Source organism: Colletes gigas, unplaced genomic scaffold (genome assembly GCF_013123115.1).
Source record: "Colletes gigas isolate AHSC1104 unplaced genomic scaffold, ASM1312311v1 Colletes_gigas_Sc00019, whole genome shotgun sequence".
Taxonomy (NCBI): domain Eukaryota; kingdom Metazoa; phylum Arthropoda; class Insecta; order Hymenoptera; family Colletidae; genus Colletes; species Colletes gigas.
In genome coordinates, this window is record NW_025106648.1 from 1,269,524 (window position 1) to 1,296,696 (window position 27,173).

Sequence of the window (27,173 nt, forward strand, 5' to 3'; positions counted from 1 at the left end):
GCCGGTGGAAAAGAGAAACTTACGATTCTCCGACCGATCGTTCGATACGTAATCTTCAAAGTACACGATAATTAACAGAGACACGACGAAGATTTGATTAACTCTGCACGAGAATCTTGGTTGAAACCTTTGGGAAGGTTTTCAATAATAATTGAACCTCTCTAATGCTACAAGTTAATATTTTCATGCGTCTGTTTAACTTTATAAAGTTTAAAGCAACTGAAAGTAAAACCAAGTACTTAAATCAAATTAAATTACAGTAGAAGGAAAGGTCTACCAGTGACTAACGTGACTAACAAGATAATCACACGTTGATTATGCGGTTTAGCGATTTACGAATATTATTACAGAGCAATTACACAACAATTAGTGTCCAACTGGGAAGTAATTACAATTACCTAGAACCGCGAGGAATGTACTCAAGAAAAGTATAGTAATAGTTACTACAACTTTCTATGGTAATATATAAACCGACTATGAATAGAAAAAAAACAAAGTCACGTTTGGAATAGTTTGACGACGATCGAAGACAGTTTATAAATGGACCGTGAGTGGAAGATTTATTCAAAAGGCATCGTGACTCCGCGATATCGCCTGTCAGAAAAGTAATAATGGAAAAAGGACGAGACCAGACGACACCGGTGGGATCTCGAAAGCTTCGACTAGGAACACGCCCGAGACAACGAGACTGCATTAACGCATTCGATTGAGCGAAATCACGAGGCCACGAGTACAAAACCATAGCGAATTAAACGCCGCAATAAAACCTCGTCCCGGAGCACCGGGACACGCCCCGGAAAAAGGATTCAACGTATCGGTCGCAGTCTGAATGCAGGATAAATTGCTTGACAATGAGCTCCAGTGCCCCCTCTGTGCCCCCTACCGGCTGGATTTTTCGTTTTCGACCCCGTGCAGGGATACAAAATACAATGGAATGGCGGCTCCAGGGGGAGAGAACGGGAGAATAAAGGGTGCGCGCAGGCGACTCTCTGGCCCCGGCTGTTATTGTCGACGAGAGAGGATGGTCTTCGACGGTACGAATTCCTGTAAGCCAGAACGAACGAGAAGAGCCTCCTATCTGCCCGGATGTTGTACTCTTCCCGATTAATCTTCGACATCGACTCCAATTTGTCACGACTTTTAGAGCAGCGCGCTTAGCGACATCGCGAATCGTTCCGAGATCGAGTCGATGACTGATTGCGACGTCCCGCTTTCGAATTACGATTTTTACGCCGGACACTGATACGGTGGAGCCTCGATTATTCGTGGAAAATTGGGGCTGAGATAGCAGCAATCAACATAATTTATCCAAGGAAGTCCCAAACAATAATGGCGTCTTTAACTTTATTTTTTGCTCAGCGATCATCATTTTTCGTGCAATAATCGAGGTTCTACTGTGGCTAAATCATCCCCTCTACTGGGTAATATTTAATCTAAACGACCAATCGCGAGAAATAGGGTCAGTTACTCCTATCTTACCGTACAATCACGAATCTGACTTGTTATAAGTTCATTAAATCTTGCATATTAAAATCAACACATTTTTATATACACGAAGTACACGTAAAACAAATCTTTTTCATAGCCATTCCTTGTACAAACAAAATTAAATAGTACAGGTTTGAAAAATTACTTGAAATTAGATCGTACATCAAGGGATTAAAAAGAAAATTTTGATGCTTCCAAAAAACTTAAAAAGTCACGTTTGTCGTAATTCTTTAGAGAATTTTTATTATGAAAATTCATCTTACTTCACATTGAATAAATAAAATTATTTATTAATACTTGGATAAATACTTGGAAGTACAAGGTAGGAGGCAGACCACGTTTGCAAATTTAAAAAAAAAATGATGATATCGCGAATGTAAGAACTTGACCCCATAGTGTATCTGATAGGAATCGAATCCTTGAGAGTTCAGTATAAAAGACAGAATCAAGGGATCAACTTTCCAAACTTCACCTGAATTTAATTCACCACTCGTCGATGATATAAATATATATGTCGTAAACCATTGGAAAATTTTCATTACCAACATTCATATCACTTGACGCTGTATAAATAAAATTATGTTGTCTTTAATCGATACGAAGAATGACGTTTGGATGTTGCCTTTGAAAGTAGTCAAGTTGAAATAAAAGAAATATACCAAAAAGAAAAGAACAGAATAAAAAGGGTTTCCTGCCTATAAAGACGCGTAATATAAAAGTTAAAATAATTCCTACCAAAGGACTCATCAGTTTTCGTTGAGTATTCTTGCTTGTTAGTGAAGTGTATATTCCAGTTATTAGTTGATCGTTTATTTAGTTAAAAGTTTTAAACAAAATGAAAAGAGCGACAAGACAAAGGCTTGGTCGCTCAAGAGGACCTGATAGAAGTAGCCAAAGAGCATTGGTTGATGAAGTTTCGTGGTACGTAGCTTTAGTTAGGGACAAAAATCGCAACCAACCCCCTTTTCAAGCGAATTGGCGATGTTTCGTCGTTCGAAAGCTATATTCTAATTCAAATCTAGGCTTTCGCGAAACGATCCCGTCGAACGTCGACGCGAACCGTTTGATATCGTTTTTTTATTCGACGAACGCGACAGGGATACTCGAAAGCCTTTCACTCGGCGGTGAAATTAAAAGGTAGAACGGATGCGCGGGCTCTTTATCGATCACCGACCCGTTTAACTTCGCCGACATCGTTCCAACTTCCTCCTTAAGCCCTAACATTATTATCAAAGTCAATAGTTCGGAGAACTATTCGAGCAAACACCCTTACGCTGTATAATCGAAGGGAACGGGAGGTTTAGAGACAGGGGGATGAAAGAGAAAGAGAAAGTCACGTCGAGGGAGGTCGGTCTTCTCATCCTGCTCGCGTCGGCGGTCGGCGAGATTTGCGATCGCTTTATTAAAAGTTCCAGCTGCTACCGATCGACGATGCGCCCAGTGAAAGTTTATAAACTCGATATCCTTATACTTCTTGGAAGGGGGAGAAAAAAGGAAGACTCTCGGGGCCCGTGGACCGTGAAAGGTTTGCATACGCGTCGCGAGATCGACGGTGTATAAACCACTGTTTCGCAAACTGTAAGTTGGAAATCTATAATATTTGCCAGAAAAGTAAATTTAGTAGCAGAGATCGGGGCTAGAAGTATCGATTTTGAGAAAACATAAAAAGTGACTAGGAAATAATGTAGTTACTTTTTTCACTCCTGACTAATTTATTATATTTTAAGATTTTGTCAGCTCAAATTTAATATATTGCAATAAGTTTTATGTAGAAATTCGTTGTTTTGTAATTAGTCGAAGCGGAATTTGGGGTAAATTATTACTAAGAAATAAGTGTTACTTTCTAATGAGACATTTCTATCTCTGATGGAGGAAACACAATTTTATTAATAAGGTTTGTTTGTTAACTTAGGATTAACACAAATATATATGTCGGAGAAACAACATCATTGGAAATTATTCATAAGCTTTGTCTCGGAATTCGTTTTATATTATTTAAAATTTTCAACTCATTAACGACTGACTATTAACTGAAATAAACTTTATTAAAAAGGAAGAATAATCAACGAAAATTGATGAATCCTTAGTAGTAATTATTTATCTTTTATATCACGCGTTTTTATCGTCAGAAAACCCTTTTTATTTTGTTCTTTTCTTTTCGAATATTTCTTTTTTCAAATCTTCTTGCCACCTGCTAAAATTTTTCTTCTTATGCTCGTCCAGAGCGGTGTTCATTTTAAAAATCATTACTGTATTACGGTGTATAAATTAATAGTAGTAATAGTAGTAAATAGGAAATATAATCTTCAGTTTCCATTATCTTAGAACAGTCTAACAACGCGTATTAAAAGTAGTTCAACTTTACACACGCGCAGTTCCGAAACTGCTAGTGTTTTAGTAATAATTGTGCCACTGTTAGAGGCGGTAAAGCTTCCTCTTTGAAATGGTTTTTGGTTTTTGTCGATCGGACTTTCCGTTTTCGAGATATCGTAATTTATGTTAAAGGGTATTTTTCTTAATTTGACTGTCTCTGTCTCCGTCTGACGCGTCGCGTTGGACCTCTCTCTCGCGCGTGAGTCGAGACAGTCGCGTGACGCGGAGGTCATTGACCTCGCGTCGAAAAGTAAACAAACGCTTCGAACTCTTATATCTCCGAAACTAGCCACCGCATCGACTTGAAACTAAAATCCTCATATCTCCGGAACTAATTACGCTATCGACTGGTTTGAACGCTCATTTTAAAGGGCATTTCATCCTCTATCCAATGAATATAACAACTATTATAATTTATGCTGTCTTCTATGTTTATTTTAACATTTACTTTGACACTATACACCCAAAAATGTTTCAGCAATTCCTATTGATTATACGACCGATGCGCGATGAAACTGGATTATAAACTATGTATTTAATTCAAAATGAATTTAAATTTGTATACAGGGTGTTCGCGTAATTACTAACCATTTTTTCGTAAATAATCGTTTTCTCTGGAACTAACTGCGGTGTCAATTCGAAACAAAATTCAAGATACTTGGATCTCTATACTATTCAAATGCTATGAGAGTATCTGCAGCATCAACAATTTAAATTCTCGAACGACAGACTCTATGATCCTTTACTTTCTCCTGAAGAAGCAATGCCCTCTAGTGCAATGCCAACCTAATCATCCTCGAGTTACAGTGTCGCTGCATTACAACGTAAACAAATACTGTAACCAAGACTTTTTGATCGCATCGCGGGTCAGTGTAATATGTTTCCCTAATGGCCAATATCGTAATGCTCGCGCCATAAACGTCTTCATTCATCGCGAAACGCAGCCGTGTCGTATATTTTTAACGACCCTTCCCCGGATCGTTATTCCGGTATTAAAAATTGCCGCGGGTTCCGGGTTGCGTTTCGGTTCGTTTCGCAAGTCCTGCAGTTTGAAATCAAATTGATAACGGTCGTTGTAAATTCTTCGACGGGCAGAAAGAGGCGCGTGCGACGAAACGCGGGCAAAAGCTTTACAGTATGTCGGCGCGCGAGGACAGGCTGAATGAGAAACGTCGGAGCATCAATTTACGTCTCCGTTTCCCGACCGTCGACCGTTGAAGAACATAAATTCGCGATCTCCGCCTGCGAAGTTAATGGAGCATCGATACACTCCAAACGTTTCAAGATTAACGATCGACCACTTCCGTCGCGTACCTCTTTGGTCCATCACTTTTATCGGTCGGTTCGAATTCCTCGAATCGATCCTTCTTCCTCCGACGAACGTCCGCGTTTCCCCGTTCGAGATCGCTCCGGAGACTGAATTTTTGAAATACCCCCGTACGCGATTCTACAAATATCTCTGAACTCACTGATTGCGATAATGACGCGCGAAGAGAGCAACAGCGCGTACAATTGAGCATAGGAACCATTTTTATTATATAGAGAACTCACATAGTGAACTTGTATAGTGAAACAAAGAATCGAAATACAGTCGAGTATAATTAAGTATCTTAAATTGTAAAAATTGTAATAGCGTCTAACGGTATAGTGATAGTGTGTGATTCGTGTTAAACCTGTAAATAAATATTTGTGTATTAAAACGACAAATGATAGCGATTATTGCCTCACGAACAAATGAAAAGGAACGATGTTTGAAGCTAAGTTTTATAAAGGCACTTTTATCTTTATTTTCTCACTTCGAGGGCATGTTAATTATACAAAATGAAACTGATATCGATCCAGTTCATAGTCTTCGAAACTATTAATAATACTAAAAATGTTTCAGGCAAAAGTTAACATTTTTGTAAGCCTTTCTGATTCATCGTAACTTCTGTAATATTTAATATTTTTGCATGAAAGAGACTGTGGATGCTCTTGAAATATGCAGTTAAAAAAATTACATTAAAAAGAACTGGAGAATAACGAATATATGCAGATAGTCTCTCCGATATTCACGGGGCATATGAATTAATAAAATTGACGTTTGCGTGTTTCCTCGGTGCTCGAACTATGCAGGATTAATGTTTGAATATGTATAAAATGTTAAATCGAAAAATTTCGCGTGCGAAAATAGTTTGGAAACTTTCGTTATATCGAAACCTCCGGATGTCTCTGGTGCCAGGGGAATAGTTTTCGCACGAATTAAAAATAATTCTCGCCTGAATTTAAGAATTTTAATTTTGATTCTTATGTAATTAAGGATTATGATGAGTTAGATTCATTTCGTTTATTAGATGTTGATAATTGATTAATTATTTCATTTAATACTCCCATTCGATTATTGTTGGGGTGTTAAATAATACGCCACTTGCGCACATAAGTCAATATATATTTGGTTATCACACGTAAATATACAGGGTGGTCCACGCAATTGTTACAGGTCATAACTCCGTTATTATTGCATTTCCGAAAAAATGCCAAAGGAGAAAGATGAATGGTTCGATGAGCACTACATCTGTAGGCCTTTAAATTTTTTTTTCGTTGCAGCAGTGCATGTGCAATTAACAATTGCATCATTCCTTTAAATAGAAATGCATATTTTTTTTACACAGATCGATTCTTTTGTTCATTCTACGTAAAAAATGATTAGGGTACCATGGCCAAAAAATTATTAGATTTCGAGATATTTTCAAAAAATGTCTTTATATAGTAAGTACTATAAGTATAAAGCCAACAAAGTCAAATAAGCATGCGGCTAAGCATGACAACATGGCGCCGAAAAAAACCATGCGACCACCACTTAGATGGCGCTGTAGTGGGACGAGCAAACCCCTTTCAATTATTAACATCTTCTGATGTAATTCATTCTTGAACTATTCCATCTTTAAGGATAAAAATAGGTTCACTTCCAGGAGGAATTAATGAAATAACTTTAATTTCAATACGATGAGGATTATTTTTTGGTCAATGTTCAGAAATTTCTGGTGCTGATCATAGTTCTATACCAATTGTATTAGAAATAACAAATTATATAAATTTTGTAAATTGATAAAAAATAAATTACTATATTAATAATAATTATATTTAATTAAAAAATAAAATGTCATTTTAAAATTATTGAAATAAATTATTCAATATTTTTTTCACTAGATGTCTGAAACGTAAGAATTGGTCTCTAAAACCAAATTATAGTATGTACGATTACTTCTGTTGGAAATCCTATAAATACAATACAAAACTGAAACGACTAATGTTAAATAGACGTTATTGTACCTGTGGATGTATGTATAAAAGAATTCACCCGATAGATTCAGGAATATCCAGAATCTAGATACGTATATGTTTAAAAACCACAGACAGCGTCCTAACAACCGCTACAGCGAGACGTGATTACTAATAAATGGTTATCGTTATACGAATGTCGTATTGAATATATCCCATAATATCCAATAACTTCTAATGTGTCTGATGCCAAGGGAATAGTTTTTATGCGAAACACGCGGCTATCGTATCGTTTATAATAGAAATAATAATGATATTCTATCGTAGACGTCTCAAAATCGGAGCGACGCGACCCGACGCACGCAAACGCGCCGGCGACGATAAATTTAATCGGGGCTCCAGTGCGTGTTAATTCGTTCCAGCGCGAGCGGCGTCCCGAAAACGCGGCTGATTTATCGGCCAAATAATTCGCCCCTTCATATAGTAACGCTTCATTAATAATTTCTCGCGGCTGCGAAACATCGTAGCCGCGCGGGCCTCGTTTTCGCCGAAATTGGATCAGCGCGGCAGATAGCGCGGACAAAGACAGGTGCAATCTCGACGGCGCGATCGTTCAATGAGAGTAATTAATGGCCGCCCCGCGGGCCTGCATCGTAATGATAAAACGCGCGGAAGGGAAGGGCCCTGACAACGGGTGGGGGAACCACCTGCGGGGGCGGGAAACCAGAGTAACAGTTTATCGTAAATTTTTATCATAAGGCACCAAAGTTTTAGCAACCATTTAACGTACCAGATTTATTAAGGTACCAATATTCCTCCCATATTTTTCGAATCATGTAATTTTATTATGTCTGGAGTCTTATGGTTAATATTTAATAAATCTTTATTGTAAATTTTTATTATAAGGTACCAAAGTTTTAGTAATCATTTAAGGTACCATGTTTGTTAAGGTACCAATATTCCTCCCATGTTTTTTGAATCATGTAATTTTATTATGTCTAGAGTCCTTTGGTTAATATTTAGTAAATCTTTATCGCAAATTTTTATTATAAGGTACCAAAGTTTTAATAATTATTTAAGGTACCAATATTGCTCCCATACTTTTTGAATCGTGTAATTTTATTATGTCTAGAGTCTTATGGTTAATATTTAATAAATCTTTATTTGCTGGCATCTTTCCCAAGTTATGGAAGTTATGTTTAATTAAGCTGGTTCCTAAATCTACTAACTCAACGTCGATTTCAAACTTTAGGTCTATTAGTACTCAAAATGTTATGTCTAAGATTATGGAAAACTTAATTAGTCGTAAATTATCATTTCTTTGCAAAGACATCATCATTGATGAACAGCATGGTTATAGATAGATCGACTGTGACTAACCTTGTTTAGTATCATCATTATTTGACCAACTGTATGGATTCTTTTTAAATGGCAGAAAAACTGACGATGTAATAATATATATGATACTGTGACGGTTAGAAAAAGCTTCGAAAATAATTCTTAGTCTGGTCAAACTACGGATAAACTACGGAAAATAAGAATTTGCTTTGTCTATAAGTTACTTAGAACCATATAACAATAGAAATACTACATTTATCACAAAAAAATATACATTTCAGATTCTAGACTGGGAGTCAAGCTTCTGTAGATAACAAAAACCCCAGAAGTTTCCGATAACCGTTTACATTGTTCGGTAAAAAACCTAAAGAAGCTCGTAGAAGAGTATAATGGGGGAAACTACTGAACACACTGAACTGCTTAGACCGTTCGAACAACAGATTGCTTACTATTCAAGTCTACCATCGTAGTCCTCGCGTTCACAGAAGGGTTAATCAGCGACTGCTCCTTTCTTCTCCCTGCAATAGCGAGGTCGGGTGGTATTACAAGTGCGTTCGCGAGCGTTAATTCTCGTCCAGGAGAGTGGAATTCGAGACTCGTACTTTTCCCGGGGAGTTTCGATTCGTTGCAAAAGGAAAAGGTGCGAGGCAAGGCCTCGAAAATGGATGTCTCGGTAAGGGGAAAAAAGGGAATTTAATTTCTCGGGAAAATTGCACGGCCAATAGTCACGGTGGAGGATAAGGATTGCCGCGAACGAAGGTCGAAGGTGAACTACGAGTGACCGTCGACCATTAGAAGGCGGCCCGTAATCGAGGGTATCGGGTATTCGATCGGGTGCTCGTGCTCGCCGTCCGTGCAGCTTGCAATTGCGGCTCGTTATCGAACTGCACACGTCCGATAGCCGTGAAACAGGCCTCGTAAAACGGCAGTTAGCAACGAATTACGAGATAAAGCAGGTCGCGGGATCGCGGACGCGCGGTTCGATTACCGTCCGCGATTATCCCATTCCGAATCGTTCGATCTACGGATACCGAATTCTCGACACTTTGCTTGTTTCTTAAAAATAATTGCGGTTCACGCAACCAGAAGCTTCAGCGATTAATCTAACATGAATTGTTTTGGAACTACGTTCGTATTAAAGATGGCGTGCAAAATCACTAACAGTGATCACAAAATCACGATCACGTTTGTGATTAAACTCCATTCACGACCATGATCCGAAAGATGGCTTTTTAGTAGCGGTTCACGCAACTAGAGACTTCAGCGATTAATCTAACATGAATTGTTTTGGAACTATGTTCGTGTTAAAGATGGCGTGCAAAATCACTAACAGTGATCACAAAATCACGATCACGCTCGTGATTAAACTCCATTCACGACCATGATCCGAAAGATGGCTTTTTAGTAGCGGTTCACGCAACTAGAGACTTCAGCGATTAATCTAACATGAATTGTTTTGGAACTATGTTCGTGTTAAAGATGGCGTGCAAAATCACTAACAGTGATCACAAAATCACGATCACGCTCGTGATTAAACTCCATTCACGACCGTGATCCGAAAGATGGCTTTTTTAGTAGCGGTTTACGCAACTAAAGACTTCAGCGATTAATCTAACATGAATTGTTTTAGAAGTACGTTCGTATTAGAGATGGCGTGCAAAATTACTAACAGTGATTTATCACAGTGATCTCAAAATCACGATCACGCTTGTGATTAAACTCCATTCACGTTTTAGTAGCAGTTCACGTTAACTGTGATCGTTAGTGTTCCGCTAACTACCCTCAGAGGAAATTCAAATAATTACAAATGCGCCAAATTTAAATTGTATAGTAATCTAATCTAACAATAAGCACTGAAAAGGGTTGCTTAATTGCATATTTTGTACATTCAAATGTCAAATTATTGGTGACAATCAACTAACTGCAGCAAGAATGGGGATGTAAACACGCTGTGCCTTCTTCTCGTGGAAGGACGATATATATTTCTTTTCATGTACAATTTTTGTAAAAAATCTAGAAAAGTCTCTTCCAAAATTTTCTACGTAATATGAAATGACTAAAAGTGAAAAATGGGGGTGAAACATCGACGAGAAAAGGAACGAGTCACGCGTGCGTGATGTACCAGCCAATCAACTAACTGCAGGAAGAATGGGGATGTAAACACGCTGTGCCTTCTTCTCGTGGAAGGACGATATACGTTTCTTTTCACGTACAATTTTTGTAAAAAATCTAGAAAAGTCTCTTTCAAAATATTCTACGTAACATGAAATGACTAAGAGTGAAAAATGGGGGTGAAACATCGACGAGAACAGGAACGAGTCACGCGTGCGTGATGTACCAGCCAATCAACTAACTGCAGGAAGAATGGGGATGTAAACACGCTGTGCCTTCTTCTCGTGGAAGGACGATATACGTTTCTTTTCACGTACAATTTTTGTAAAAAATCTAGAAAAGTCTCTTTCAAAATATTCTACGTAACATGAAATGACTAAGAGTGAAAAATGGGGGTGAAACATCGACGAGAACAGGAACGAGTCACGCGTGCGTGATGTACCAGCCAATCAACTAACTGCAGGAAGAATGGGGATGTAAACACGCTGTGCCTTCTTCTCGTGGAAGGACGATATACGTTTCTTTTCACGTACAATTTTTGTAAAAAATCTAGAAAAGTCTCTTTCAAAATATTCTACGTAACATGAAATGACTAAGAGTGAAAAATGGGGGTGAAACATCGACGAGAAAAGGAACGAGTCACGCGTGCGTGATGTACCAGCCAATCAACTAACTGCAGGAAGAATGGGGATGTAAACACGCTATGCCTTCTTCTCGTGGAAGGACGATATATATTTCTTTTCATGTACAATTTTTGTAAAAAATCTAGAAAAGTCTCTTTCAAAATATTCTACGTAACATGAAATGACTAAGAGTGAAAAATGGGGGTGAAACATCGACGAGAACAGGAACGAGTCACGCGTGCGTGATGTACCAGCCAATCAACTAACTGCAGGAAGAATGGGGATGTAAACACGCTGTGCCTTCTTCTCGTGGAAGGACAATATATGTTTCTTTTCACGTACAATTTTTGTAAAAAATCTAGAAAAGTCTCTTTCAAAATATTCTACGTAACATGAAATGACTAAGAGTGAAAAATGGGGGTGAAACATCGACGAGAAAAGGAACGAGTCACGCGTGCGTGATGTGCGGCCGACGAGTGGTGGTCCCTGAAATCACGGATACGCGGTTTGGGGGAAAAGTGTTGGTATCGGTGGTAATATGGGTTGTAACGCGTCTCGGTATTAATATAACGGATATTTATTTAGGGGTCGTTGCACCGATAAGATGTTATTGCTCGGTGATCCTTATGGATGCAAGGGTTGGTGGACCACATTTGCGGCTCCTGCGGCGCCTGTGCATCCGTGTAGCGGTGCATACGCGCGATGCAGACGATGCGGAATGCGGCATGCGGCGCGTCACAGGGCCGTATACGAGCGCTGGTGCGAATTACCCCAGAAACCGGCGATAGAGGGGGAGGGTGGGGGTGGAAAGGACGCTTCTAATCAGCCTGTTCGTTAATCCCGAATCGCGTACCGTGTATTCGCATTGTTTTCGGCAAATTACGAGGGAATATAGGTCACGGCCCGGAACACGCACGTTGCGTTTATCGTTGTATCGACGAAACCGTGATTTTCAGCTGACGAAATCCCTCCGTCCAAGGATTTAAGCAACCATTTACCGGTGGATCGAAAAACCGTCGACCCATCCTCTTTCATCGAATACACATTATATTAAAATCAGATACGGTGCTGTAGATAATTGTAAAAATAGTATTTCTATTGTTTTAGAAATAGAAATAGAGAAATTATTTAGAGCAAAAGGCCCAATTAAATAAAAAATAATCGCGAAAAATACGCGAAGTAATACAATTATGACAGTTCTTTTTTAATGAAATTTAAATCTTTAAAAGTAAGGAATAATCTGTTTCCAAAATATGGAAAATGATAGATGAAAATAGGTGTTTCACGATTTTTGAAATTGGTTCTATTTTCATTATAGAAAATGCTAAAGAATAATGCTGAAATAATACATTATAAAAGGTGTTTCTACTCCATAAATAGATCAAAACTGTAAGAAAATAAAAATTTTGACTAAATAGTGACTACCACATAACGAACCATGTACACAATGACATAACCTAATCTCGTTTTTAAAAGAAATTTATACATATATAAAAATTATAAATAATCAATTCTGCAACCCTAAGTATTGCAAAATAAATCAGAATATACCCCAAAAGAATTTTAAAACCAAATAGTCATTACTACATGTCCTGTAATTAGGCCTCTTATCTTTATTTATTTTCATAATGTACTCAACTAAAATACCTTTTAGTTAAGAAATTATATTTTTGTTTTCTTTTGACAAAGATAAAAACAACATTCTTGTAGCATCGAAAAAGCAAACACTATCTTAATTTTGATCATCGACAGTATCACAATAATGAAAATATATATGTATAATTCCATTTACAAAAATGTGGAGGATTTTTAAATCTTAAAGAGAAAAATCATCTCGGTCGTAATATCTTTCGTAACAGATATATTTCACCAGAGAGATTTTCTCGCGTCATAAAATGCACCGGAGATATTTTACGTCGCAGTCCCGTGTAACTTAAACTGTATATCAATAGATTATTGCGCGCTATGACTCAAAACGTGATTAGAAATCATTGCTGAACTCGAGTTGAACTCGAGTAATAGACATTCTAGTTCTGATTGAGATTGACGGATGATAACTCAGGATTATGCATTGCGACACGCGTTACAAACATACGGTCCGGCCATCAGATTTTACAGCCCGCTTGACCCTTTTACTAGGAGCGTTAGTATTGGCTCGGATCGCTTCCGTCACGATCCTTCAATATCGTAGAATACAGAGAAAATTTAATCGACGCTGTCCGACTCGCGCTCGAAAAATAAATTGAATCTACGTTTACTTGAAATATATTACTCGTAATATTAATATACAGTTATACTACGGGTATAAAAATGGTTATATTGATGACAATTAAATATAAACATTATTACTTCCTTCATATACATCCTTACAACTTTGTAACCTTTGAAGAAATTGAAATATTTGGTAAATTCACTGTTCTTTAATTTTGCAAAGAATAAGGAATTTTACTGATATAAAAATTATTATATCAATGCACAGTTATAACTAAAAATTACTTCTTCTTCCATCTACATCCCCAACATTTTATAATGTTTGGAGAAATTGAAATATTTGGTAAATTCTCTATTCTTTAGTTTTGCAAAGAATAAGTATTTTTACTGGCATAAAAATTATTATATCGATGCATAGTTCTAACTAAAAATTACTTCTTCTTCCATCTACATCCCCGCCATTTTATAATCTTTGGAGAAATTGAAATATTTAGTAAATTCTCTATTCTTTAGTTTTGCAAAGAATAAAGAATTTTACTAATATAATAGTTATTATATCAAGGCACAGTTGTAACTAAAAATTATTTCTTCTTCTAGCTACATCCCTACAATTTTATAATGTTTGGAGAAATTAAAATATTTGGTAAATTCTCTATTCTTTAGTTTTGGGAAGGATACTTGTCAAAGGATAAGCAATCTTATGTCTAAAAATTGTATTATTTCACTGTTTGGCTCTTCATGGATTAATATACAGTTATATTACAGGTATAAAAATTGTTATATTGATGCATAGTTAAACTAAAAATTACTTCTTCTTCCATCTACATCCCCAACATTTTATAATGTTTGGAGAAATTGAAATATTTGGCAAATTCTCTATTCTTTAGTTTTGCAATGAATAAGTAATTTTACTGGCATAAAAATTATTATATCGATGCATAGTTCTAACTAAAAATTATTTCTTCTTCCATCTACATCCCTACAATTTACTGAAGTTTGAAGAAATTGAAATGTTTGGTAAATTCACTGTTCTTTAATTTTGCAAAGAATAAGGAATTTTACTCATATAAAAATTATTATATCGATGCACAGTTGTAACTAAAAATTACTTCTTCTTCCATCTACATCCCCAACATTTTATAATGTTTGGAGAAATTGAAATATTTGGTAAATTCTCTATTCTTTAGTTTTGCAAAAAATAAGTATTTTTACTGGCATAAAAATTATTATATCGATGCATAGTTGTAACTAAAAATTACTTCTTCTTCCATCTACATCCCCGCCATTTTAGAATTTTTGGAGAAATTGAAATATTTAGTAAATTCTCTATTCTTTAGTTTTGCAAAGAATAAAGAATTTTACTAGTATAAAAGTTATTATATCAAGGCACAGTTGTAACTAAAAATTATTTCTTCTTCTAGCTACATCTCTACAATTTTATAATGTTTGGAGAAATTAAAATATTTGGTAAATTCTCTATTCTTTAGTTTTGGCAAGGATACTTGTCAAAGGATAAGCAATCTTATGTCTAAAAATTGTATTATTTCACTGTTTGGCTCTTCATGGATTAATATACAGTTATATTACAGGTATAAAAATTGTTATATTGATGCATAGTTAAACTAAAAATTACTTCTTCTTCCATCTACATCCCCAACATTTTATAATGTTTGGAGAAATTGAAATATTTGGCAAATTCTCTATTCTTTAGTTTTGCAATGAATAAGTAATTTTACTGGCATAAAAATTATTATATCGATGCATAGTTCTAACTAAAAATTATTTCTTCTTCCATCTACATCCCTACAATTTACTGAAGTTTGAAGAAATTGAAATGTTTGGTAAATTCACTGTTCTTTAATTTTGCAAAGAATAAGGAATTTTACTCATATAAAAATTATTATATCGATGCACAGTTGTAACTAAAAATTACTTCTTCTTCCATCTACATCCCCGCCATTTTAGAATTTTTGGAGAAATTGAAATATTTAGTAAATTCTCTATTCTTTAGTTTTGCAAAGAATAAAGAATTTTACTAGTATAAAAGTTATTATATCAAGGCACAGTTGTAACTAAAAATTATTTCTTCTTCTAGCTACATCTCTACAATTTTATAATGTTTGGAGAAATTAAAATATTTGGTAAATTCTCTATTCTTTAGTTTTGGCAAGGATACTTGTCAAAGGATAAGCAATCTTATGTCTAAAAATTGTATTATTTCACTGTTTGGCTCTTCATGGATTAATATACAGTTATATTACAGGTATAAAAATTGTTATATTGATGCATAGTTAAACTAAAAATTACTTCTTCTTCCATCTACATCCCCAACATTTTATAATGTTTGGAGAAATTGAAATATTTGGCAAATTCTCTATTCTTTAGTTTTGCAATGAATAAGTAATTTTACTGGCATAAAAATTATTATATCGATGCATAGTTGTAACTAAAAATTACTTCTTCTTCCATCTACATCCCCGCCATTTTATAATCTTTGGAGAAATTGAAATATTTAGTAAATTCTCTATTCTTTAGTTTTGCAAAGAATAAAGAATTTTACTAGTATAAAAATTATTATATCGATGCACAGTTGTAACTAAAAATTACTTCTTCTTCCATCTACATCCCCAACATTTTATAATGTTTGGAGAAATTGAAATATTTAGTAAATTCTCTATTCTTTATTTTTGCAAATGACAAGCAATCTTACGTTTAAAAATTGCATTATTTCGCCGTTTGGCGCTCAATGGAAAAGTATTAAATTTGTTAAAATTGTAGCAAAGGATTATACGAATAAATTCACAAATAAACGCATGTTTGAAGCGTCTACATTGCAACATAATTAATTTGACTGATGAAAAATACTTCCCTGACCATTCGAACAAATTACGAAATTTTATTACGTTAAATACAGCTATAATAAATAAACTCCTAAGTGGTGTACAATTAAATATCATAAAACTGTCCGCGGCTTCCGTGATCTGCAATTAGGAGTTTTGTCGTTTGACGGGCGCGGAGAGGGTTGCGTTATAATTCGCCCCATAAATAATTCATGCGGCGGTGGTTGCACGCGGCAATACCCTGCTATTATGTGGACGAACCAGGTGAGGGGTTGCCGGATGAATTATGAATATTCAGCGTAATTCGCACATCGTATGTTTCGAACTGTCCAATATTAATCCCCTTGATGCACGCGAAATCCCACGTGCACGATGGAAATTCGTCGGAATCGAATTTCTTTCACCCCTAATCCGTATAAAATTTAATATCGTCCGACCGACGATCGTCAAACGACTGGGAATATTCCTTGGAAAATCCAAACTCGACAAAAACTGTATTTCGAAGACATAAATCGCGCCCGTGGATCCGTGATTCGCCTCGATCCGCGTTTTCGTTTTAATGCGTCGAGCGTGCGATACTGCGGACGATGCGATTTCTGTTTGGACTGCACCGTCGAACGGGATTGCGTAATTAATGGCAACCAATGGGAACAACTTTAAAGCGCCACGTAACGTTTCCATTTATATTTCGCGAGCAAAACGCGCCGCCATGTTTTTTTACTTCGCGACTGTAAACGAGAATTTAATATCGTTTATTTTCTGTATGTAATATTGTTATTTATTATCGCGTATGTATTGCGTTTACTTTGCGGTTTTACCTTTATGACGATATACACCGGTTCAATAATAACCCTGTTTACGATTTCTCGGAACGTTGATATGCAATATTCGATATCTTTAATTTAAACTTATTTTACGATCAATTAATACCTGTACATTTTTTGTAAAGGGAATGTATTGGATAATTTGATTTTTACAATCAAATCATTCATATATTTATCAGCGTAGAAATTGTTCGAAATCAAATTCGAGTAAAATTAATATACACTGCTTGTAGTTATATCATAAATTCTATTTTTAATTTCTTTAAAAGTCAAAATATAGGCTTTAGTTTAAACTTATTTTACGGTCACTTAATACTTGTATATTTTCTTTTATTGGAAATGTATTGGACAATTTGATTTTTGTAAACAAGTTATTCATATATTTATATTCATATTGATATATTTAATAGCGTAGAAACTGCTCGAAATCAAATTCGAGTAAAATTAATATGCACTGCTTGTAGTTGTATCATAAATTCTATTTTTAAATTCTTTAAAAGTCAACATATGGTTCGCTTTAAATTCTTCGATGTTTCTGTCGTCTATCGGGACGACGACAATTCGGATAACGTTTTCGATATACATAAACGACTCGACAACAGATGCGTTACCATTTCACGCTTCTAAACAAAGAAACATGTCCAGGTATTCTCGCGCAATATATCTTGACATCGTTCAGAATGAAAGAGACTAATAGCACAAATCGACAGTAACGATGATAGTAACATTGACAGGAAATAGATAATACATTGCCCGTGTTTATAACGCAAACACTGGCAGAAACAAAAGTCCGTAAAATCGAAACCTACATTTGATACTCGATAAAAGAAATTCGATTCTCTCGAAAATAAAGCTTCGTAAAAAAATGTCGTATTCTTTATTTTCGACTTATATTGAAACATTCTAATATCAGTAATTAAATATATAAAATCTCTCAAAGTAAAGATGATAAAATAAACAATGAACTCTACACGTTTGCAGATATAAAAAATTTTCATTAGCTGCAAAAATGAACGATTTACGTCAAATGATGCAATTCTAGTTAATTTATACAATATGCTAGCTAAAAGAAATTTTTAAATACACAAAATCAAAATTTCTCGTTTATATCGTATTCTTTATTTTCGACTTATATTGAAACATTTTAATATCAGTAATTAAATATATAAAATCTCTCAAAGTAAAGATGATAAAATAAACAATGAACTCCACACGTTTGCAGATATAAAAAATTTTCATTAGCTGCAAAAATGAACGATTTACGTCAAATGATGCAATTCTAGTTAATTTATACAATATGCTAGCTAAAAGAAATTTTTAAATACACAAAATCAAAATAGAATGAAACTACTTCACAAACCACAATTAGCCATTACATTAAAGTGCATAATAATTTAAAAAAATAAAAATTATATAAAATGATAATATGTGTTATAAATATGAATATTATTCATGTGATTTTGCATCACAATGAAAATGTGAACGTGTTAAAGAACAATAGTAATTAAATAAAGAATTAATCCAGTTATATCCGAGTATCCCGAAACTGTTCGTATATTCTAGTAAAAACATAAATTCATCGACCGTTCGGAACAACGAGGAATCGTTGTCGCGTCGCCAGCGGGACAGGAAACTGATGGAAACAGGCGAGTCGAGCAACCACGGATATTAGTTCTCGTTAACTGGCTGTCTAGGGAATTTCGAATTTATCGAGATCGGTCCACCTACACGACCAGGCGATCCGGATAGTTTTCGCGTCCGGGGGATTCACCGTGCGAGTTGACAACATACTACCGGTACAGAAAGTTCGATATAGCGCTGCTGAACTTCAAGTTGCGTCCAAGTTTAGCTCGCTCGTTCGCGTTACGCGCACGTGCACGCCCCGGTGTAAACAGGAGCAAGTTCGAGCATACCGAGCAGATGTGCATCGTCGTACTCGATTTTGCGCCTCTATTGTCCCCCCTCCGTCCTGCATGAGATTTCTTTTCCGCGAGTTCGTGACATTACCCGTTTTCTGGAACGACGCCAGCCGAAACGCGCTAGAGTTCGGATAACTGAACGAATTTCGCCCCCGATAATTGACCTGGAATCGTTCCCCCTCCGCTGCCTCGTTCGGCTCTCGACACTGATTCGTGGCTCGTCAGGAGCTCTCCTCCTTTTCGATAGTTTTCGCGTCCCTGAAACTTCGGTTGACGTTACCATTCTTTGTTGTTTATTCCTCTGTTATATGGAACGTGTTTATTGAAAAGATATAAGCTTTTAAAGTCATTCGTGCAGGCTTCCATTCGTCGAATTAGTGACTGTCGTACTCTTTCAAATATTCCATCTGTATATAGATACATTACCGATTGAACATTTCTTATGACTGCCACAACAAATCATAAATATCTTTTTATTATGAATAAATTTGGTCCCAACCTTTTTGGACACCCTGTATATTGGACGTATTTAAAAAATAAATATTCGAAAGCGCAAGATTCTGTATATCCTGATACTCGAATCGTTGACACTGAGTGTACAATAACCGATGTCTGCTCAGCAACAGACACGAATCAAATTCAGTTATCCGGGTGATACGCTAATTGCAATTATCTTTTTCCCCAGGCGTTCAAAGGACCCTCCACGTTCTCCACAACTCCGAGCAGCCGGCATCGGTGTTTGCCATTCTCGAATCAGGCAACAAAGTGGTGCCATTGATAGCTGACGGCCTCTTTGATCTATTGATGTACAAGATATCCAGCATCTACACGAACAAAATGCAGAAGATGGAGTCCAAGGGACCGCGATTCGAGATCGGCGATTTCTGCGTGAAACTCGGCAGCGTCACGATCAACCAGAATTTCAAAGGCGTTCTAGTTGAAGTGAGTGAAACCAAATCAAAACAAAATGGAAGGCGAATCTCTTATCGTAGGATCGATTGAACGATCCAATGCAACAGACTATCCTGATCCTCTGCATTCCTCTGGTGCTCCTACGGCGACATACGTACAATATTTAATTAAATTAACAAACTAAGTAAATAAATTAGAAACGTGTGCAGAGGACTACGATCTCTTACAAGTACTTGATCTGTTCCTACATACATACATATGCGCTCCTTGACCGACCATTGAATGTCCCAGCGCCTAAGGCAAGTCCTGTTAGGGTTGTCTTACTGAGATGAATTCAGTATAGCAGTTGCATCGAGATAGAGGCACAATACTGAAGACGCCAGCAAACACGATATTCTGAAAAAAGACCGTACAGATTAGTGGTAATGTTAAAAGTGAACATTATTAATCATTAACAAAATAACTATGTATATAGTAAGTATAATTCTTGGATAGATAAATTAACCCCTTGCTGTACAGTAACAAGACTACATTTGTCATAAAGTCTCATATATTAAAATCAACACAATTTCATATTTTCAAGGTATTCGTAACATAAATTTTTTTTCACGAGCATCTATGAACAAATTTAAACAAAATTAAATAGTATATTGCAAATGTAACGTTATCACTGACGGGGGAGTATATGAGGACACTTTCCACATTCGCCGGTAGAGGGCTACGCTCAACCTTTCTCTCTCACAAGCACTCGACCAACCACCTATTCGTGAACATACACTTCTCGACTGACCATCGAATGACTTTTCTTTCCCTCCTACTATCTCATTCGCTTCTTCTTGCAACAGCCCCGCCACAAATGTATATATATACCCTACGCTTTAACTCACTTTCATCCGAGAATTGGGATACATGATTCTTGCAGCGAATCTTTCAATTAAGGTCAACGGTAACGCAAGATTCACGGGGAAAGCTGCATCTGTTCCGTTTTAAATCTCAGTTTCGCGTTTGGAAATTTCAAAGTTTTCAAATGCTCCGGGGAAACTTTTCCTCGGGATGGACGAGCGGGAGGGGGAGGGGTGTAGATAATCGGTTGAATTAATAATTGCGGCAGACGTCTGGCCCCGGTGATTTTCGCGAAACTCGTCGCCGGGGCGTCCCCGCGGCGAAGAAACGCCGGAGGACGACGGTGGTAGCCTAATTAACTCGCGATTAAACTTCGAAACTGGCAAAATACGCCGCTTCCGGGACGCCTTGCCGATCACGTGACGACGTCCGTCGCGATATCGATTGACAAGTTTAGTCTGCTCGTATGATTCGCGATGGCACACACGAAACACGTGCATTGGTTTACCAATACACAATCAATCGTTTCACCAACAATTTTTACATATCGATGATGACTTCTAATCCATATAATGATCACTATTTTTATTAAACTATACATACACGTATTTTCAATAGTAGAAGTCGATATAACTAAGTAAGAGTTATCAGTGATCTAAAGGTAAATAAAAAGAATGATTTGTAATTTGTAATGTCAAAAAGTAGAATAATTTTAATGTTTCGGTAGAGTATGCTTCAAAGAGTGTTTGTAATTTATAATGTCAAAAATAGAATTATTTTAATGTTTTTATAGAGTATGCTTCAAAGAATTATTTTCGGTAAAGAATTTTTTTCTCGAAAGTACGTAGGATTTCGGGGATATGTGTATTCACCAAAAGTGATGTTAATTGATCCCCACAACCAGAAATAATTTTCCCAGAACGATTTGAAATTTTCTAATTTTGACGAAAAAGTCCACCTTCCTGGAATTTTTTTCTCGGAAGTGCGAAGGATTTTGAGGCTATGTCTGTTCACAAAAAATGATTGTAATTGACCCCCAAAACTGAATATAATTTTGTTAGAACGATTTGAATATTTTTTTTCGCCGAATAATTTGAGCATCTACTCGAATTTTTTTCTCGAAAGCGCGTAGGATTTCGGGGGTATGTCTATTCACAAAAAATAATTGTAATTGACCCCCACAACTGAATATAATTTTATTAGAACGATTTGAAAATTTTTTTTTCACCGAAAACTTTCAGCACCTACTCGAATTTTTTTCTCGAAAGTGCGGAGGATTTCGGGGATATGTCTATTCACAAAAAATGATTGTAATTGACCCCCAAAACTGAATATAATTTTTTTAGAACGATTTGAAAATTTTTTTTTCACCAAAAAATTTCAGCACCTACTGGAATTTTTTTCTCAAAAGTGTGTAGGATTTCAGGGGTATGTCTATTCATCAAAAATAATTGTAATTGACCCCCAAAACCGAGAATAATTTTTCCATGAATGATTTGAAATTTTTTAATTTATTTTTTTAATAACTTTTTAACAAAGCCTCAATCAACAAATTGATATTCTTGATTCTCGTTTTATTCTGGCCTCTAGAATCTCCCATTAAAATTTCCCCCAGGGGTGGCTGAACATCCTGTATGCAAAACCTTCGATTTATGAAATACAATTTATCTAGCAGCCTATCTCACCGAAACAAGTATTGATCGTGTCTTCGTCGCTCGTTTCTCTTTTCCCCGCGATCGTCGGATCAAGATCGCTGAGACTGGGTGTGGAAAAGGGTTCTGGCTCTATCGCGGCGATCGAAATCGCGCGGCTTTTGGTTGCAACGGTTGCACAACCGGAAGCAACAGCTGGAGTATTCGGTCAGAACTGTTCGAAAGAGGATAAACGACGTCCGATCTTGCATTATTCTTACCGCCCGTGATTTACTATCCTTTTAAAATTATATATACGCCCGCGTTAATCCCTCGCGACGCTTCCATTCCGTTGGTGTAAGCGGTTTACGGACTCGAGGCCACGAAATTACTCGTATCTGCGTGTAGAATGCTCCAACGACATTTTTCTTTACGCTCGCGGTAAGACGCGACCGTAGACCGTAAGTTAGTGCGAGCCGGTGGTCCGACGCCGTGATATTTCTCCCGTGAAATTAATGGTGGTACCGAGGGGTTTATCGTAACGTATTCGACGTCGTGGGAGGGTACAAACAGCGCCGTTACCGATACGAATGACCGGTGGATCGCTTAGAGCAGGGATTCTCAACGGGGGCCACGCGGCCCCCCAGTGGGACACGCTGGCATTTTCTGGAGGCCACGAAAGATTTAACGAACGTTCATTTTAGTGCACGAATGCAGAAAAGTAACTTGCACCTAAATATTACTTTATCCAATGCATAAGTTTTATGTTAATTCAACGATTTCTTACGTACGAAAAAGTCTCCGTATATAAAAATTTACTCAACGTTACAAATTAATTTAAAAATAAAAACGTTATTCACAAACGTAGCATTTACAAACAGTGCGGGAAAAATGTTACTATGACAGCGCTTCTAAAACTCGCCAACAGAGGGCTACGCTCAACTTTTCTCTCTCACAAGTACTTGACCGATCATATAATATATCCTGGTGCCTACTAAAGTTATTTTACTGATGAGTCTACTAGCAGACCCAGGACTTAACAAAAATGAGGTTAAAAAAGTTTCCATAGTAACATTATTATCCATAATTTGTTATCTTCGTGTTCAAATCGGTTCACCTTTTAATATTATAATTTCCTGCATCGTTTTAATCAAATCGTAATATTACAAGAAATTACTAACAAGGAACCATCGCGAACGGTCCGGCTTCGATTTTGATGAAATTTTGTACACTTATAAAGCAGCCAAAAATAATCGACACGTATTTTTTTTTAGCTGCGGTAACTCGAGTTTAAGGGGTGAAACCACCCCTTGAAGTTTTGGCTCGAAACAGCTATCTCGAAAACGGAAAGACATACAAAAAAATTGTTAATGGGCGAGGTTGATGGTTTCTTATGTACAATAACATGGTGTTAAAAAATTAAAAAAAATACAATTTGTTTATAACAAAAAAAAATTTATTAACTTAATTTTTCATTTTATTGAAATTTTCATAATGACAAAAAATGACGAGCATTTTATTCCAAATCCATTGGTATGCGATTTTTTAAAATTGCCTCCTACAGTTTTGCAGATTTTGATGATTTACATCTTGCGCGCACATCCATTGTGGTAGTAGCCGTTCTAACTTTGATTTTAATGAAGCACTGTAGGCTTGCACTACTTCTAGAGGACAAAATGGGGAAAAATACAAGAATACCAATTTGTTGATGGAGGCTTCGTTAAAAAGTTATTAAAAAATTAAATTAAAAAATTTCAAATCCTCCAGGAAAAAATTATTTTCGGTTGCGGGGGCCAATTACAATCATTATTGGGCAATACATATACCCACGAAATCCTACGCACTTTCGAGAAAAAAATTCCTAATCGAAAATGTAATTTATGGCCAGAAATGTTGTCCGAAAATTTCATGCGGATCTTTAAAATGTCATAACTTCTGAACGGATTGAAGGATTTTAATTTTCAAAAATGCAAACGACGCGTATTTTAATCAAGAATACGTAGAAATCGCAAAAATATGCAAAAAGTTGATCCTTGACCCCGCAAAATGAGAAAAACCCCATTAAAATGCTCCAATCTTCAAACAACCATAATTCCTACAATAGTGAATATATTTCAATGAAACTTTTTTCTGAAGTAGAGCTCATAGGTACCTACAAAAAAGTATTGGCCAACTTTTTTGTAGGGCGTCAAACAAAATTATTAAAAATGAAAAACGAATTTTTAAGAAAAATCGACAGGGCGTAGGTGCCTAAATTTTTCAACGAAAAAAAAAAATTTCAAATCGTTCTAAAAAAATTATTTTCAGTTGCGGGAGTCAATTTCAATCATTTTTGGTCAATATACATACCCCCGAAATCCTACGCACTTTTGAGAAAAAAATTCGAGAATGTGTGAAATTTTACAACAAAATTAAAAAATTTCAAACCATTCTGAAAAAATTATTTTCGGTTGCAGGGGTCGATTACAATCATTTTTGGTCATTACACATTCCCCCGAAATCATGGGCATTTCGGAGAAAAAAATTCAGTACGGGCGGAACTTTAAACGTTAATAATTTCTTAACGAAGCCTCCATCAACAAATTGGTATTCTTGTATTTTTCCCGATTTTGTCCTCTAGAAGTAGTGCAAGCCTACAGTGCTTCATTAAAATCAAAGTTAGAACAGCTACTACCATAATGGATGTGCGCGCAAGATGTAAATCATCAAAATCTGCAAAATTGTAGGAGGCAATTTTAAAAAATCGCATACCAATGGATTTGGAATAAAATGCTCGTCATTTTTTGTCATTATGAAAATTTCAATAAAATGAAAAATTAAGTTAATAAATTTTTTTTTGTTATAAACAAATTGTATTTTTTTAAATTTTTTAACACCATGTTATTGTACATAAGAAACCATCAACCTCGCCCATTAACAATTTTTTTGTATGTCTTTCCGTTTTCGAGATAGCTGTTTCGAGCCAAAACTTCAAGGGGTGGTTTCACCCCTTAAACTCGAGTTACCGCAGCTAAAAAAAAATACGTGTCGATTATTTTTGGCTGCTTTATAAGTGTACAAAGTTTCATCAAAATCGAAGCCGGACCGTTCGCGATGGTTCCTTGTAAGTCAATAAATTCTACGTCGAGCTGAACCCAAAGATATTTCGCGAGACTTAACCTCTTAACTTAGCTTAACTTTCGATAGCCTTAATTTCGTTGGGAATCACCGTTTTGTCGACTAGTTCCGCCCTATTCAACCCCCACAGGCGAATTGCAGGTCCATACAGTCCGACGGTGTTTCCTATCTTCTCTCATTTCCAAGCCACTGCTCGCAGAAGTGGCCGAGCACTTATCGGTGCAACTCATCAACACCGACTAATGCCTAGCTAATCGCTAACGAAGCTCTCGGGGGGTATCGACGTTATCTTCTAGGTCTAAAGAAAGCCTCCTTCGAGTCGATCGAAGCAAGATAATTACCTGCCTCTGCGAACGTTTCGTTTCTCGATTCAATGAATGCGAAGTGTGTTAAGAGGTTAGATTTGTGACAGCACCTCAACATTGGCCCAAAACTAGCGTTATTTCTACAAATTTTTTATAGAAATTGTGTGCATTCTGTCGAATTTACTATGTACGAAGCATTTCTTGTACTTTCGAAAAGAATTTTGTTCTAATTACATAAAATCAGGTAAAATGTACGAAGGCAAAAGTAAACTCGATGTTCCGTGGGCTGTCAAAAACGATGAAACGTTAATGGTGTATAAATAATTTGGGTCTTCCCATTATTCGACGTACACGGTTTATGATTGGCTCAACCCTTTGCGAAACGGAGAATAAAATGCGCCGCTCGAGGGCACACATTCATAACACGTATCCTCATTTTTTCTCGCGTTCCATTCTGGCCGGCCAATGGTCCGGCAAAAGTGCCAATTCCGTGCCCAACGCTCTATGAAGTTTTCGTTTCCATGATACCTTTCTTTGGCTATAACCGTATCCCGACCGGAAGTAACAGGGAGGAGATTTTAATGATGGAACGTTTTCCCACTTTCGTTTTGCATCGTGTCTTCCGTTTAAATTACCAATCGCCTACCTCTCGATATTATAGCAACGAAACATAATCGTCCTGTTATTACGACTCGTTGAAATCATTACCATTTTTTCTGTTACAGGTAGAATATAGGCCCTGTGTTGTTCCGGGAAGCGCGTGGGAACTGATGCGTGAATTTTTGCAAGGATTCCTCGGACCTACCGTGTCTAATCAAGCTCCACAATATTTGCAGGTAATAAATTATGATTAGTATATTAGCGTATTTTATATCCAGACACCGTCCGCAGAAGATTGATCATATTTCTTTTTATAGAACCGAATGAACGATATTTATCAACCCATGGACACCATACAACAATATTTGGAACACTTCGGCCAATATAGAAAAGCCACGGGTGTGATTTAGAGATGAAAATTGCACCGTTTTTATTGGGATATTCTGTAAACATTTTCTCAATAAAATTTTAAACAAAAATATTTCTTAGTAACGATTCATTTCCTATACAATACCCAATTTAAACTATGATAACAAACAAATTTCTCGTCGATTTATTTCAGCAATACATGTTTTCTAACAATTGTTAGTTATTTAACCTAGCTATGTATTTTTTTATTTAAATAATTAAACCTAGTATATGGACTTTGGATTGCATCCCCATCTACGGTAGAATGCCCAAGTTTGTCGAGGAATAATTCGTTTTCTTTGATACTAGATGGCACGTTAAGCATATTCGATCGAAAAATAGCTATTGTTATTAATATGAAAATATAT

General features: G+C 36.3%; 1 protein-coding gene across 1 annotated transcript in view; it reads left to right on the forward strand.

The window, feature by feature from the left end:
* Positions 1-26,822, forward strand: part of LOC122400596 (mediator of RNA polymerase II transcription subunit 20) — a 188,149-nt gene extending 161,327 nt beyond the window's left edge. The window contains exons 3-5 of the mRNA XM_043402119.1: positions 19,675-19,931; positions 26,523-26,633; positions 26,715-26,822. Of these exons, the coding sequence (XP_043258054.1) occupies positions 19,675-19,931; positions 26,523-26,633; positions 26,715-26,807 (461 nt within the window). The 3' untranslated portion in view covers positions 26,808-26,822. The remainder of the gene's footprint in view (positions 1-19,674; positions 19,932-26,522; positions 26,634-26,714) is intronic.
* The last annotated feature ends 351 nt before the right edge of the window (positions 26,823-27,173 follow it).